General features: G+C 37.8%; 1 protein-coding gene across 1 annotated transcript in view; it reads right to left on the bottom strand.

Moving 5' to 3' along the window:
- PGM2L1 (phosphoglucomutase 2 like 1) overlaps window positions 1-17,147 on the bottom strand; it is a 41,302-nt gene that overhangs the window by 11,151 nt on the left and 13,004 nt on the right. The window contains exons 3-10 of the mRNA XM_069808694.1: window positions 15,660-15,827; window positions 8,484-8,590; window positions 6,195-6,279; window positions 5,127-5,210; window positions 3,322-3,515; window positions 2,199-2,388; window positions 1,864-1,961; window positions 877-1,057 (exon numbers count right to left, since the gene is read on the bottom strand). Of these exons, the coding sequence (XP_069664795.1) occupies window positions 877-1,057; window positions 1,864-1,961; window positions 2,199-2,388; window positions 3,322-3,515; window positions 5,127-5,210; window positions 6,195-6,279; window positions 8,484-8,590; window positions 15,660-15,827 (1,107 nt within the window). The remainder of the gene's footprint in view (window positions 1-876; window positions 1,058-1,863; window positions 1,962-2,198; window positions 2,389-3,321; window positions 3,516-5,126; window positions 5,211-6,194; window positions 6,280-8,483; window positions 8,591-15,659; window positions 15,828-17,147) is intronic.

Below are 17,147 nucleotides of genomic sequence, written 5' to 3'. Positions count from 1 at the left end.
GATAATGAAATTCACTACAAGGCAGTGACATCCAACCCAATTAAGCATATCAGGACAGTCACTGAAAATGGTTTTCAGAGTTGCTTTCAATTTTATTTTTTAATTCCTCACTGTTTGGCAAAATATTTTTTCCTAGCACATGGATTTAATTAAGACATATTAAACAAGACCCAGACCTTTGCATGTTTGTGCTAAGCTTCAGAGCACTTGCATCTCTTATGGCTAACATCCAACAGTCTCAAATCAGAGCAAATACTTAATCTGAATGCAGGAACTAAAATAATAACTGTCAATCTGCGGGGGCACCCCCCATTTTCTTTTTTAGCAAGTCCTTAATGAAACCACATTAAACATCTGAACATAAGAGTTCCTCTGTCTGACAATTTGAAGTAAAACCAAATTTAAAACATACTAGTGATCTGGGCACCCAAAAGAACATTGTGTAACCTGTGCTTGTTACAAATCCATCAAAACATACTCCATTTTTGTAGTAAACACACCAAGCTGCACACACTTTCATTCTCTCACACAGAATAATTTATCTCTAGGAAAATAACTGAGACAAAGGCATTTCTATTATACATATTTTAGCTTTTAATTTGCATCACCTGTTACAGCCTCCTTGCAGCTTTGCATAAGTTGATCTCGCAGTCTGCATTCACTGTAACATGCATTGAGAAACTGCAGATGCTGAAGTCAGGCTTGTCTAGGTAAAGTAGCATTCTCTGCAAGTTGGAATGCATAGAAACTCCCAGCCAAAAGACTGGAAATCACCTGTGGTTTTCATTTTGTAAAGTCATAAGTGGAGCGGCTAGATAGAGAACATGGCAATCAGATTTTACTCTGCCAAGACGACATCATAAAAACTACACTTACTTCAAAGTGAAATCCCTCTTTAAGTGCAATTGCCCTCAAAATTTTTGAGGAGACTGTGGTCGCTAACATGTAAACATTCTTCACATCAGCATCTTCAGAGCAGTTTTCCTTCCAGCAAGAAAACATCCACCACCCAAACAAAGCTGCTAGCTCGTTGCCAGTGAACACCTTCCAGCAGCCACTGCAAACAGGATAGAAAATGTAAGAGCTCTTTCAGGTTTCCCAGGAGCATCCACTCAGGGGAAGATGTTTCTGCAGTCACTAGAACAACAGGAATCTGAGCACACTACTGACAAGCTGCTCTATACAAAGCCACTGTACTAACAGGACTCCACATTTATCACGTATCAGTGATTTACAAGCCCAGTGCATTCTGTTAGATAGCAAAGATACCACTTAAGTATCCTTACTGTCAGCTTTAAAACAGTTTAGGTCTTTTTAATGTATCAAACAGAAGTATAGCAGTCTATATATTGCAGTCAGGCAATGCCTGCACAGCTGCGCATTATAGACAGTTACTTACACAACGATCAGAATTTTGGCCTGTTAGTGGAAGAAAAATAATTTCTATTCAATATGAAGAAACCAGAGGAAAAAGGAACCCCAAACAAAAAACACCCAAAAAAGCCCACAACAGTTAACTGTCCCAAGGCAGAATTTGTTTGCCTAAAAGAAGTGGAAAAAACAGTAACAAGATTTTACTGTCTTTAATAACCACTCAATTTTTCAGTTAAGTTTTACTTGGCCATTTACTGTAACACTGGTAAGTATTTAATCTTTTCTGAGTTAACTGATTTTACTTAAAATACATTCTTTCAGGTGGAGCTATACCAAAAGATGAAGCTAGCAAGAAAAATACCCAAATAGCTAAGTTCCAACACGAAAGAGTGGGTTAAAGGTGTGTGCCTGTCTACCATTTGGGGACATTCTGCAATTTTCACTACGTCTTCTGCAGAAAGAGATAGAATAAAAGGTCCCGTCACTTACTTTTCCTGATGCTCTGCCACTGCTAGTCTATCTGCATCTGGATCAGTAGCCACTACTACTTTAGCATTTTCTTTCTCTGCAAGTCTCAATGACAACTCCTAGCGGGAGAAGAGGGTGGGGAAAAAAAAATAAGATCACAAGAGCAAATAAACCCCCAGTCTTCCTACTTTATATAACATGCAGTGAAAGAAAGTCTCATATGGATTGCCCACTGTATTAAACACAGCTGAAAGCCCCATACTCCCTGCTCTCTTCCTCGATTTGTTTTTCAACATAGTATCATATCCAAACACAGGAAAGCTCATAGAAATCTGATAAAGTAGAAACAAGAATACCAGCACAGATTCTCCTTCTTCAGGATTTGGGCATTTGACAGTAGAGAAGTCTGGATCTGGATCTTTTTGTTCAGGTACTGGAATGGGGGGCTGAAAGCCAAATGCTTTGAAAGCCAACTGCACGTAGTCATGTCCAACTCCATGAAAAGAGGTATGAACAAACTTCAAATTTGTTTGCACATTTAGCTCCCTGAGAAGGAAAAAAGAATTTCAGTAAGCCTTTACTTAGTTAACAAGACTACTTTCACGTGGCAAAGCAAAAGAAAAATGCAATTATACTTTGTCCTATTCTGCTGGTTTCTGCATTAATTTCAAACCAAGCTCTCATTTGGACTTTCAATAGAAATTGCTGGTTTAAAGGTGCTTCTCCTGGAAAATGAGAAATTTACCATCTGCTGAATCAGCTGAAAGTCTCCCAAGAATGAACTGCTAATTTCTGCATCAAACTCGAGCTCTTCCACCACCCTGAAGATCTTACTCTGGCTCTACTCTACCTACATTATTCATCCTCCTCCTTTTATTTGTCTTCTGTCGCATCTAACCTTTAAACTTCATCTTCTCGCCTCTATCCTATGCATCTACACCTCACCTTTACTCTGAATTTCTGCATTTTATTCAGAACTTTCAGCATACTCATTTGCATCAAACGGCTCACATCAGGGTGCTTTACTGTAGCCTAGTGTCCAAAGGCAGGCTGCTTTATTGTCAAAAAGCATGATTTAGTCCTAATGATGGTGACGATCTAATTTAGTGACATATCAGAGAATGGATGGGGTGAGAGAGTACAGAGATGGCCAAAAATTATTCCCACCACGAAGAGCACAGAGCAACGGCCTCAACCAGATAGTGATGTCGGTAGCAGAGTGCAGCACTTGCTTCTGTGAACCGCAACAGCAGAAATCAACTGATTTGTGATGATAAAAATCATTACAGGCAGCTCCAAAACTGTTAAAATTTTGGAAGACAGACTGATCCCTATACCCAAATCAAAAACGTTTATGTATAGCAGCATCACATGCTTTATTACTGAAGTCTATCTGTCAGCAGTCAGTTTTCTACAGGTAACCCAGAGCTTACTTAAAAAAACCCCCACAATTTAAGTACATTTTGATTTATACAATACCTATGATAACAGATCTTTTTCAGATCCTCCATGTAACAATCACAAATTTTCTTCAGAGGATCCTGTCTAATGGGACTGGTGTCTACCAGGTTCTCATTCCAAGAGCCATTCCATGGTTCAACGCACTCTTCTATACATTTTATAATTTCCTTATCATGAGGAGAGGTGATCTGTGCTCCATTTTCCCAATAAACCTGGTATAAGTTTAAGGAAAACAAGACACAGTTTATTTACAAATATTATTAACTTGATAAACTCTTTTACTTATATGATTCTGCATGCTTCCTGCTTCTTGAAGTCATACAGAAAAGGCTAGCATCAGACTGGCTTGATTCTCAAAAGTCATTTGGAATCACAGTTTATGATTTCAGTTATGTAATGACAGCTACTCAGCAACACGACCTATTTTCAGAAAAGCTGGTATTTAACTATTATGACTGAAATCATTCAGACGTGAGAAAACAAAACTGGGCACTTACATTTGAGAGTGTTGTGCAAACTGTAACAGAAGAAAAAGATTACCTTCTACATAGTCTGGCATTCCTTTTGAAAAAGAAGCACAACTTGTTTTTGAAATCAAAACAAAAAGAGATAAGCAGCGTGCCAAGGTCCATGTTTTTCCGTAACTGAACAATTGTAATCTTTCAGCTGGAAACGTTATCAAATCCTGAACTATAAAAAGTCTTTGTTAAAGAATTATTTAGATGACGGTTTTCCCACAGTTTGTTTCCAATAGCATGGTTGAGTTCACAGTGCAGACTTTCTACTCAGACCAATCTCTCTTTTCTTGTCCACTGGCTTTCATGAAACCCATAGGTACTCAGCATCTTCAAAACTATGGGTTTGTCAAGTTTGGATAAAATTGTCCAAAACCTTCAGAAGCTGCTCAATTCACAGGGGAAATAGTGAAAGATAAAACAATTCTTGTGAAAGACTAGAAGAAACAGTATCTTGACAAAAGTGAAATGCTTTGTATCAGAAGACAAAAACATAGTAGCTTCTTGATAAATGAAGCAACTGGAAAACTGATGTGGCTTATTTTCTTATTCATTGCTATAGCTAAGCAAAAGTAAAGGCTGGTGAAGTACTTTACAACTTCTTCCACAGAGGACAAGTGCAGTACAATCACCTCCAAGAGTTATCTCTGTGCAGAGTAAGACTGGTTCTCCTATTATTGCCATTACTCACTGACCTGTTACTAAGCTTCTAGAATGCCAAGTTTAGTTAAAGTTTAGAGTTTAGTTCAGATTCTTATAAAGTTTAGAAAGGAAATACCATGTTACAATACCGCATAAGCAGCATTTGCTATTATGGGTGGTTATACTGTTCCAAGCTTTCAAAATGAAGCCACCCACCTCTCTCTCAATGCCCCAAAAAACCAACCTTACAGGGAGCAACACACTACTTCAAAGTTTTATTAATCAACTCTCAAACCATCACCATCTCCAGGACAGTTACGTACTGTATGGACTAATTCACCCAAGTTCTAGCTTAGACTTAAAAATGAGTTTAAAACTAAGAAGTGAACACAATACACTCCTTAAGCATTTCCTCAGCTGCTGATTAGACACCATGGAACAGTCACAACAGACTTGTGCTCAAGATACACAAGCAGCACGGTCTTAAGTTCTAGTCACAGAAGAAAGCGTGTGTAATTCCCATTACAGAAGAATGAGTTACTTGAAATCACTTCTTCTAGCACACACAAACGTGTGCTCCAGAAGCAGCCAAATGCCAAAGGCACATAGGTAATACTGGTAAGCAGCTGGCTGTGACATGCTACGAACTTCAAGTTCAAGCCTTACCTTGTATCCGTTGTCCTCCTTCCGGTTATGGGATGCTGTGATCATCACACCAGCCACAGCTTTGAGCTGCTGAACAGCATAGGGCTAACAAAGGAAACCCAGAAATGTTGGTTTACCCAAGAGTTCTGCAGCTGGCATAAATAACATTATATTATGTCAGTTGTGAAATAAGATGCTACAAGAGAAGTGGGTCTTAATGCTTTACTCGCTTATTTGAAAATTGTATACATGAATGCTCATCATTCTGTTTCCTGTAGCTAGTAATAGAGAGAAAGCTTGTTCTATTCTGTTGCATAGAAACATTATTCTATTTACCAATTACATAAACACAATTGTTAACAGGTCAACTAAAGAAAGTCTACACTCAAATTACACTAGTATTTGAGAAAGAGAAAACAAGTTGAAACAGAATGAAGGAATTCACCAAAAGGCTTGTTGAAAAACAAGCTACAGGTATTTCCAGCTAAAGAGCATCCAGTCCTTTCAGTCGTCCCCTCAAAACAAGATCCACAGCATACACAGCACACTAGAAAAGCTTACAGAATAGAAAACAAAGATTTAAAACCCTGCAAGAAAAAGCTTCTGTGAGTAGAATAGAAAGCTCTGGGTTTTGATATATTAAAAGTAGAAGAAATTAAGGATTGCCCCTACTTCAAGCAGTGTAAGTCTTATGTCCAAAAACATGCAGTCCCTATGTATGTGTATGTATTCTCACACACATAAATATCATATCTGACCCTTATTAAACACCTGGGTGTTTAAGCACAGGATAAAAGAAGAACAGAATGCTTCACCTGTAACTAATACAGCAAAGCCTGGACTGCAATAACTACTGCCCTCGCATAGCAGCCTAGGGTGAAATGTGATTTTACTGACTATCTGCACACAGAAGAATTCAGTGACATTCTTGTTACAGCCTCCTTGAAGAGCCAAGTGTACCAAGCAGCTTCTATTTTTCTGTTTAAATAATGGAATTTGAGAAGAAAATTGCTAGTTCACATTTTTAGTAAGCTTTCAAATATTCCCTTAATGGCATGGTTCAACAATATAAAAGAAAAGATGACTCACCACAAATGGTGTAGGGACGTACGTGGAAAAGAAGTATACAGGTACATCTTTAGCCAGTAGGACTGCTGCAGTGAGCTTTGCAAGTCTGCCAATGTGAAAAAGAAAACATTCAGTCAACCCAACTGCCCATGACAATTCAATAGCCATATGGCATTACTGTAACCTTTATTTCACTTTTCTTAAATCCCTCTATTATTTTTTGGCTTACACCGAGAGTAGTATCCTACAGTTTGCACAGTCAATTTAATAGTTTTCAGGCTGTAGAATCTGACACAGCTCTTTTATTCATTGCTTGAAGAACACAAGGGACGGTCAACCACCTAAATAAACCAGGGATATAAAAAACAGAGATACAGAACCTACTAGTATGACATTGGTTCTGTCCTTGAATGAAGGACAAATCTCCCAGAAAGTTTAAAGTGCCAGATGTCTGCAACAGCAGGTTTGGAAAAGGATTCAGTATTTCACACAGCAAAGCTTGTCTGCCAGCCCTGTTCAGCAGCTTCAGACAATATCCATGAAGCCGATCTATTCCTAAAAATATATGTCTGCAAACTAGCCCACTCTTATTCCAGAAAGTTTAGAAACAGTAACAGCACCCATGTTTTTAAACCTTGCCTTTATTATAAACTTTTCCTTTCAAGCAGCAGGGAGACTCATTCTCTTTTCAGGTAACTGTTTGATATGAAACTGTTCGAGTCAGGTACACACAGCTCAGCAATTAATGGGAAGTCTCAGAGTCAAAACAGATGAGAGATTGAATAGTGTAAGTTTGCTTTGCTCACTTGCTTTTACAGACAAGCATTAGTACTTGCTTCCTTATTTCCCATGGTGAGTAGTATACTGTAGTCTTAAATTTCAGCTACTCAAAATTTCACTATAGCACCTATCAAATGTAACCTGAAACCACGTAAGAGTTTGAGATCTCAGCTTAGCTGAAGCTACTGAAATTTTGCTTGTGTATCACAATGGTTTACGTCAACTTAATTACGGAATACAGCCAGACGGTCTGCCATCTCCCTTGGCACTGGAACTGATGCAAAGAAAGGGGTGCTCCTGCTCACATAGTGCTGGATAAGCACACTGATCCAATTGAAAACACTCTTTTGGGGAGGTTCAATTTGATTTTATCGCTACTGTAATTGTGTGCCATTCCAAGGGGGCAAAAGAAACATGCAGTTGAGAACTGATTTGCTCCTTTGACACATGAAACAACTGCACTGTCATCAAGTCTGAATTCCAAGTTTTGTGTGGCTGAAAAGGAATGTTTTTCTTACATTTCCACATTTTTAAGCTTGCATAACCCAGACAATTTGGGTAGAAGCCTTGCAAACACAGTGTAACAGAGGAGTTTAAAACCCTTATGCCAAAGCCTGGTGGATAATGTGCCACACATCTGAAGACCAGACAGGAAGGCGTGGAGAGGCAAACTTCAGGGGAATGGAGAAACTCTTACAAGACAGTCACTAGATTTTGTGCTCTATTATACCAAGAACTTACATCCCTAGAATATTAAATGTTGACAAAAATAAAATAAATAAAAACCTACATTAATTACAACAATTAACTAGAACAACTACATTAACTACAATTAACCACTCATTAACTAAATAATAATTACCCACTGGGTTGGCTTTTTTGTAAAGCATATCATTACAAGATGTGTTTCGCTCCTCAAATGAGACAGGATTAGGATTGCTTATAGAATTCAGAAAGCAGTTCTTTTACAGATCCCCTTTCCTTGCAAAGAGCACAATTTGGCATCACTGAAAGTTTACATTTTAAGCATTCCAGGTAAGATATTCCCAATGTGGAAACACACTGAAATCACAGACTAGCATAAGGGTACCAATATACCGGGTTACAATAGGCTGCAGGTAGAATTCTTCTCCCCCAAGCAAGCTTAAATCAGATGCATAATACAAGAGAACAACAGCGTTAATAATAGTGCATTAACATTTAGTGATTTCAAGCTAGATGTTAGTATTCCGAATTTACCTTCACATTCAAATTTCTCTCCAGGCATATCAACTTCTTAATGTCTGCCTAATGTGTTCTTGTGCATTTAGACTGTAAATTCTTTGGTGATGTGACTAGCCTTACATTCCACATTTGCTGGCAATTGGTATTATAAAGGCTTTAGTCCATGCCTCTCTCCGTTACTATTTAAATGGACTAAGGGAGGGGAAAGAGTGTGTGCAGTTCATGACAAAAATATTCTGATAGAACAGAATGCATTTAAAGCCACAATTTAATTTCTAGTCTTGCAAATGTAATCAATACTCATACTTCTTACTGCTGCAGTTGCTGGTCACCTGACCTCGTGTGTCATATCCAACAACAAAGCCTCTCTGCTTAAAGTCTGAAAAACACCTCTCAAGATACTTGTAGATCCCCTGGAAAGAAAAAAAAAGAAAGAAAAAAGTAGCAAAGAATTAGCTCTAGTGCAGCACACACAAACATTAAAAATGATCTTTCACATAGGATGTATAATGTCAGTAGGCAAAATCATCAATAATGATATTCACAAAAGCAGTGTATTTATTTTTCCCCGAAGTATTCACAGAAAGAAAGAAAGCAAGCAGAGAAACAGCTGTGGGAAATAAAAGCGGTACAACAATAAATGACCAAACAGCATAAAAAGAAAGCTCAAGCCAGTAAAATCCTCAAGCAGCAAACACTTGTTTTCAATCCATACTGTGCTTTTATGTATTCAAACAATCATCTTAAAGACCCGATTGAGAAAAATCCATTTTTTGAAAGTCCATCCACTCAGGCAATATAAGGCTAGTGCTAGTCTTTATCTTTGTGTTCACAGCATAAGTCAGACACCTTTTCAGCATTGGTTCCAAAATGTTAGTTCTAAATTTGCATTAAAAGGATGCTTCATCCTTTCCCACTTTTTCAAATAAAAAGTTTATTACTAGTGACCTGCTCCAGGTAGAGAGATTAGAGTCCTCAATTTATATACTATGCAGATAAAATAGCATAAATACAAGCTGTCTTCTATACATCAAGGCAGAACATTTCCAATGGCAAGATATCAGAGAATGCTCCCGTGCAGGGAAAAGAAAGGGAAGCAGATAAAGGGAGTAAACTTTTCAGACACACTGCGGGTGAGGAGAAATATGCACTGAAACATACACAGAAGAAAAACAGCCTCTCAGTCAGCCACCCCTTCTTTTCAAAAAAAGAAAAGATAGGCACTCTTTGAAATAGTGCATTACATGGTATTCCAGCTTCACCTTCCCTGTGGCCTTCACATCCATTCATTCCCCAGTTAGAATCTCTCTGGAGATCCATCACTGAAACAACCCAGGATGGATCAGCAGTTTTAGACAAAAAGATGGAAGCACTATTGTTAATGGAAGTTTCCAGAGGCTACAGTTCACCACAATCAGAAAGCAGCCTTCCCTAACACAAACACAGCACTGTGAACTTACCATAGCCGAGCTTATCTTAAAATGGCTACCTCTCACAAGGGCACAAGCTTCCTCTTTATAGAAGGGGTGGGAGTGTTTCATACTAGAATTAAACAGATTTTTCCTGCAGTATTAAGTGCAATTCTCTGCAGCGTCCTTATCTGAATCTGACTTGATATCACTAATAAGCAATCTCTCAATTGGAAAGTTAGCCTGACTTCTACCCATGAAATTCAGCTGAGCTCAATTTTTCAAATGGTTTTAATGGTTAATTCTTTCCACCAAAGAATATACTTCAAATATGAACAAGTGGATATTGGCATCTCTTTGGAGAACCATTTCAGCCACAGATGTAGTGCTTCTATAGAGGGATTCAGAGAGAGAGAAAAACTTGTAAAATAAATAAAAATCTTTGAATACTGATGAAACTGGGAGCTGTGCCATGGCATGATCACCCACTGAAGTCACCTTCACACTGAACTGAAACATGTTGATACACAAACATGTTCCCATCACCCTGATAACTTCAAGAAATTTCATTCACAGTTGTAAATAGATACAAGACAGAGGAATGGGAAAAACTTGTTCAAGTTTGACTTGAACAGATTGACTAACATTTAAAGGGATGAGCAACAGATTTCTTATCAACAGATCCTTATTTAGGATAGTGATATCTTGAGATCAGAGGACATTGCAGAGTTTTTTTTATCTGTACTAGTTCATCAAACATCAAGAAACTGCACCAAAAAAAAGATTTACAGAAGAAGCAGGACCCTATTAGACAAACTGGTACTAATTAGAAGCAGAAAACAGAGGCATATAAACTTTTTCAGAAGCAGCATGAATCAAGGTAAGTTCAGATAGAACAACTAACACTCCTGTCCACACAAGAAAGTCAATACATTACAAATGACAAAACACTCTTTACATTTGAAAAAGCGTTACACAAGATTTCTATTTCACACCTACCCCCCAGGAGCTTTCCCTCAACAGCAGAGGCATCCCTTGAATGTTCTGGCAACCTTAGCATCTCTAGGATTCTGCGCATCAAATTTCTTCCTCACCCCTTACTTCCCAATGACAACCATCATAGCTGGTTTGGCTTTTTGGCTCTAATGGCTGCACCCTTATACATCTCCCAGCTTCCTATTCCCTCCATTCCTCAAACACAGAAGAGCTGATTTACTTCCGTTGCAAAGTCAGGGCCTATATTGATTTTTTTATATTTAAATTTTTTTTAGTAGATTTGATCTTCTGTACTTTCTCCCCTGCACCTCATCCCAGCTATTTCTGCCTGAGCATTTTTGGCAGCTCCTGGCTGCCACTACAATCTAAGTAACACTCTACTCAAGGGTGAGGCAAGATTTTTCCTCGGACATCATCTTAAAACCAGCTTCACTGACAGATATCAAGGACTTCATATGAATGAAAATAGGAACGTCTTTACTTTCTGCCATGGAGAAGTTTTGCTTAAAATTAAGACAACGCAATATGAAGTACGAGAACAAAATACCTTAAGCTTAGCAAAGGATCCCACAGCTGAAATTAGTCCAGCCCTACTGGACTTGTTTACTATCCAAATACCTTTATTAAAGCTGCAGGAAACAAAAATAAATAATGACAGTGAGAGGAAGTGAATGCAGAGTCTCTCCACTATCTGAACCCTCTACTCAAGTTCACACCTATTTTTTTCCAGATATTCTCCCCTTCTCAGGCAGCAATTAGTTAGTAACTCCAACACATCTTGGGATAAGTTCTTTCTTGAAGAAATTTAAAGAACTTCTACTTCCTTTTTACAAGACTCAGTTTTTGATAGTGTCCCCATCTAATTTTTCCTGGGATAGCTACTGCTTCTAAATTGAAGATATCCAAGTCAACAACTTGCCATTGCATACTTGGTGATAATTAATAACTTATTAGCAAGTGTCAGCATACAAATGTATAACCACCTCAGTGGGTCTAAAACTGAAGTATTATAAGTATTTATACCACTGCACAGTTCAGGTGATTTCCCTATATAAGATTCACAGACAGATCTAGTCTGCTTCTACTGCCATGTTTTAAATAATCCTCTTGCATGTCCAGTCCCTTATGATGAAATTCAAAAGAGAAGTGAGGGGAAGTGATGGTATCAAGAATGGGATGGAAATATTTTTGGTTGATGAAATGAAGAGAGATAGTAACAGCTTTATGAAGCCCAGTATTTAAATCTTTCAACTATTTTCTTTAGCTTTGCTTATATAGGCACAGGAAACTCACAGCAATGATGCAAAGATGACTGGTTTTGTCATTATGGAGGTCAGTGGTGGGTTACTTACCTACTAACAGCAGCAACTGGCTCAGCAGGACAGAAGCAATACTTGAGCAGGAAAATCTAGGCTTTATGCTTAGGTTACATACCAACAATCCTCAGAAGAGTCAAAAGCAACTTCCGGATATTCTGTACCTTTCTGGATCTGACTTTTCATGACATCATTATAATTATGCAAATGAATAACACAGCACACGCTTAAGCATGCAACTTAACCAAGGTTTATTTTAATTGAAGGAAATTTTATTACACTGAAGTCTACTTTTTTGAATGGCCATTTATTCCTGTAGCAGGTAAGGACAAATAGAGAGACACAGTTACCCATTTTCAGATTAGGTTCAGCAAAACCGTTTACGTCATTAGCTTCTGAAACAAGAATACTCAAAGAGATTAAATCTGATGCAGTTTACTTCAGAAACAAGTTCTAATCTGCTTCCCAGAGATTGCTTTTCCTAACTTGATATATAGCTTTAATAAACAGCTAAAAATAGAAGCTCCACAGAGGAAGCAAATGAATACAACCCAGTTTGTTACTTTCAGAAGCCAGTGATGTCCATGAAATTGAACTTGCAAACACATTCCCTGCTGACCAAAATGAAACTTTTCACTTTCTGCCAAGAATGCGTATCAGTCACCCGATCCAAGTTCAGTCACGCTTTCATAAGACTGAAAACACAAAGGCAGCATGTAACATTCAGTCGCTCAGGGCTTGAGCAACTCCAAATTCAGACTACACAGGCCAAAAAATAAAACAACTATTATTAACTTCCTCTGCATTATCAATTGTTTACTCTGCTTCAAAGAAAAGAGGACTTGTTGAAAGCAACTTTGCTACTCTTAACAATTCCACCACTGGCAACAAACTACTAGTTTTTAAACTTTTTTTCTTAATCTCTTCAACTCATTCCCACTGGATCAGTCAAGACCACCTGTACCACATTAGTAAGCTTTGTTCATACCATTACAGTATTTGTAGCAGATGAGTTTGGTATACTCAGATCAGTAAGGGTAGAATGAGGATTCCTTTATTTCTAAGATATGTCCAGTTTACAGATTAGAAATGTAAAGAAAACTTTGTTAGACCCAAGATGATACTGAAGCGAAAAAACGGTCAGATACAAGGCTGGGTTGCAAACCCTACCAATGAGCTCCAACACATTATTTCTCTCCTTTTCAAAGCCTATATAAACAGCTATTGGAATTTGGTTTCACCACAAGAGTTTGGGCTCCAGTTGTACAAGTCAGACATTAGCAGTATGTCAAACAGCTTAGAGTCCCAGCTGTTCCAAGTTTTAAGCACATCACTTTACCCTGAGCCAACAGAAAATAAATTATTTCAGTCATGTCTACTGAGGGACTTTCTATCAGAGCATTAACCTGCAAAGAGACAACTATTTAAAAATGTTTAAGTACATGGTATTAAATGAGAGACTTTATCAACCTTTTGTAAATCACGCAGTAAAACACCTTTTATCATATTGCTGCATCTCCACTTATAAAAAAGTACTTGACAAATTAGATAAGATTTGGTAGGTTTGTCATAATGAAAAATTTTTAGGAATGTTCCAAGTAAAATAGTTACAAATATACCAGTTCATTATATTTTCAATAGTCAAGACTAAAGGTGGGGACAGATAAGATGTTTAAATATATTTAATATACACAGTCCAAACCCATTTGTATTTTAGATGTTCATAAGGGAGGGAAATCCGGAACATCCATTTTCTGACTAATGCTACTCTTTTGAAAAAGGATTCAACACTTCTCTTTCCTTGCTGCCCACTACCTTTACTGGGGTGAGAGAAAGCTGTATTTTGCACATTAAGAATCCCACTGCTTTTTGGTTAATATTTACCATAATAAAATATGTGCAAGAATGACTATCAAAGTCAGGAATGATAGTTTAACAAGACTACAACCCTAGATAAATCAATGTTCAAATTCAGACTCTTCTTTCACATGCTCAAAGTCTTGATAATATCAAAGCAGTTTCAGATGTACTCTGAATTAACTTCTTATGAGGTTTAGTTGTGAAGAGTAGTTATTTAATCTCCTTGTTCAGGGGAAAAATTGATAGAGGAACACATCAGCTGAAAAGCACCCTGCTACTGTACAATAAGCAAATTTAAGAACAAAACCACTATGAGAGAGCAATATAGAAGAGAAGCATGGATCACTTTGGATCAAGAACTAGACTAATATCAACTGTTCCTTCCAAAGGTGTTTATCAAAAAGGTGGGGAAAGAAGTGAGACAACTGGGGACCAAGTTCTTTGAGAAAGATTGTATCATCTGCCCTTGAACAAAACAGCACTTCAAAGAAAAACAGATATGATTAAGCCTTATATTAATCAATAGGTTGATTCATTCAGACAATCGACACACATACAAATCATTAACATTGTCTGACAGAGAAGCAGGGGGGGGAAACAGAGAAGAGTCTGATCATTTTCCAAACCTCTTCTGGCATGCAAGACCAAAATCAACAGAGAAAAAAAGGAAGGTAAAAGATATTGAAGAAACAAGTCCAGAAAATTGTATTTCTGGTTGTTAACTTAAACAGCAAGATGTGTCAGAAGTGAGGAGTCCCTGCCACCAGCCTTCCCCACCTCAGCACTGGTATCATTCGTGTCCCCATGGCAGCCCCTATCCAGCTCCTCAATTCCATGTACCAGCTCTTGTGCCCTTCTAAATATGTATCCAGTGCCATCACCAAGAGGAGCCTAATCTCTGGCAGAGGAGCAGGAAATTATGACTAAAGCCTCCCTGACCAAAACTTTACCCCACATGCACACTCATCCCATCAGACGCTTTCAACAACAACATACAACTGTCAAAATGGCAGTCAAGAGCTACATCTAAGTTCCACAATCTCCCTGCCCGTATTCAAATCAAGATGTCCATCCCAAAATACTCCAAACTTCAAAGAACTAGCCTCAAAAAGATCAACATCTGTTTACAATGTTTTCTTAGCAAATAATTCTATAATATCTCTAACCCAAATACACAAATACTAAATAATAGATAAACCATGAATCATCGACCTCTCTGATACAAACTTAAACTCTCAAACTGCAAATTTTATGTTACATATTGTATCTCAAATTATTTTCTTGCTTCTCCACTTAAAAAAGTGTGAAGAGCTAAAAGACAGAGCTACAGCAATGCCAGTGCACTTAACCACAACATTTTCTAAAGCTACCCAATCCAGTTGTAGGTAACACAACCAAGTGTTACTGGAAGGATTCCCCAGAAGTTAAACAATTTACAATACAGATATTCTTCACAGTCATTCTATATTTGCTTTTTCATCTTACTTCCTGTTCATTTTCTTAGCAACACCTGCTATTTTTGTATAGTTATTCACAATTTTGGCTAAAAATGAAAGAAAAGGCTTGTTTCATTGGTGGTGGGTTTGCTTTTTGGGTTTTCTTGGGGTTTTTTGTTTAGTTTGACAGATACTAAAAGTTCTTATGACAGATAATGATTTCCAACTACAGAGCAGTATAATAGACTTTTAACTACTGGCCAAATTCCAGTGGAAGTGATTATATTCTGCCTCCTAGGATGTCCAATTAAACCTGCTCAAGCCACTTTATTTTCTTTCAGCACTAAACATTTCACATTATCACTCTACTGTTGAATGGCTGCTTGTATTTCAGTGGTACACTGTATGACCCAAACATTTACTGTGAAACCATTCAGTTGTCTCCTATGCAACTATTCAGCTTACCTGTGTTGACTGGATCACCGTAAGATCATTAATGTAGCAAAAGCCTGCTCCCATAGCAGAGCGAAGCCCAGCAGTCCCAAAGGTCAGCCTGCAGCAGAGACGATCCCGTAACTCTTTATGTTTTCCATTCTGTAACAAGCTTTCAATCTGTTCTTTTGTTTTTTGGTTCTGCAAAAGAAGATTAAGGTCTTAATTTAGTTCTTGAAATCAGGATCTGAACTATATGCTCATTGTTTTTAAATAACTCCTAGTTCTGCAGTGCAACAAGTTCTTCCTATCCTATAAAATGCCTGTCTGCACAAACTAGCCTTCATTGTAACTCATTTCTACTGTATTCTTTTCTGTATCATCCTTATTTATAAAAGATTCAAGAGCTCTTGCTGCCTTTGATACGCTGATGTGTTTGCCTAGTCATTAATACACTTTCCAGCTACATGAAGCCCATAACTGAGGAGCACAGACTTCAGAACAGGTTTTTCCAAGGCACATAGCACAAGTTAATTCTCGATCTGTGCTGCTGGAAGACAGAAAAAAATCCTAACTTCAAAGCAGTATTTCCTTCCTCCCCACCTGCAGGGAAGGTCTGTAAACACGCACATTAAAATAAAGCTGACATTGTAAAACAAAAAATAAAGCTTGTCTTTTCAAGATACATTAATCTTTAGTGAAGTGGGTACAAGAGAGTCAAAGCCCCTATTTATCGCAAACTCTCAAATAAAGATAGGTATTTCTGTCAGAAAATCCCAGCCATTTTTCACACCTTCGCTTCTCAATACCTACACTGGATATGAATGGGTTAAAAAAAAGTCCTGTTCCCGAAGGTAAGTATTACATGCATCATTGTAACAGCCAATTGCCCTACTCTCCAAACTTAGATTTTTAACTGTACTTAGAAAGGTCTCAAGAATCTTGTCAGTAAAACCCAGAGAATTAAAAAAATTCCCCAATTACTTAAAAGTTCAGAAAGAAGGCATTTCACATAGTACATGATACAGCCACTAAACAAAGAATTCTCCAAAGAAGTCACTGGATGTATCTTTAACAGCTAGCACCTTTCTGAAGAAAAAAAAAATTCTGCTCCCAAAAGCAGTACTCATGTCAGTGAAACATTATTGTTGGCCTTAGAGAACACAAAGATAGCAGTTGCTTTATGATTTGCCACCAAAACCAGGAAAACATACACCCACCAACATACTCAGAGGAAATATTTAAAATCAAAATACCATGTCAGTTAATTTATGTATATCAATATATAAACAGTGTTATGGTTCATATGGAAGAGCCAGAGACATTCTCCCTTTCTGGTATCATTATTAGCCAACTGTTACACCACTTCACCTACACTTGCACAGCTTATTACAATTGAAAGCTCCCTGCAGTTACATGCTGGTGTTTGTATAGTGTGTATCGCAGCAGGGACTTGCTCATCAGCTGCTCTGCTGTTACCTGAAAGAGGCAATACCCAGTCAGACCAAAGGGCTGGTTAGT

This window comes from Haliaeetus albicilla, chromosome 20 (genome assembly GCF_947461875.1).
Source record: "Haliaeetus albicilla chromosome 20, bHalAlb1.1, whole genome shotgun sequence".
In the NCBI taxonomy this organism is placed as follows: Eukaryota; Metazoa; Chordata; class Aves; order Accipitriformes; family Accipitridae; genus Haliaeetus; species Haliaeetus albicilla.
This window is presented reverse-complemented; position numbering and strand designations above follow the sequence as displayed.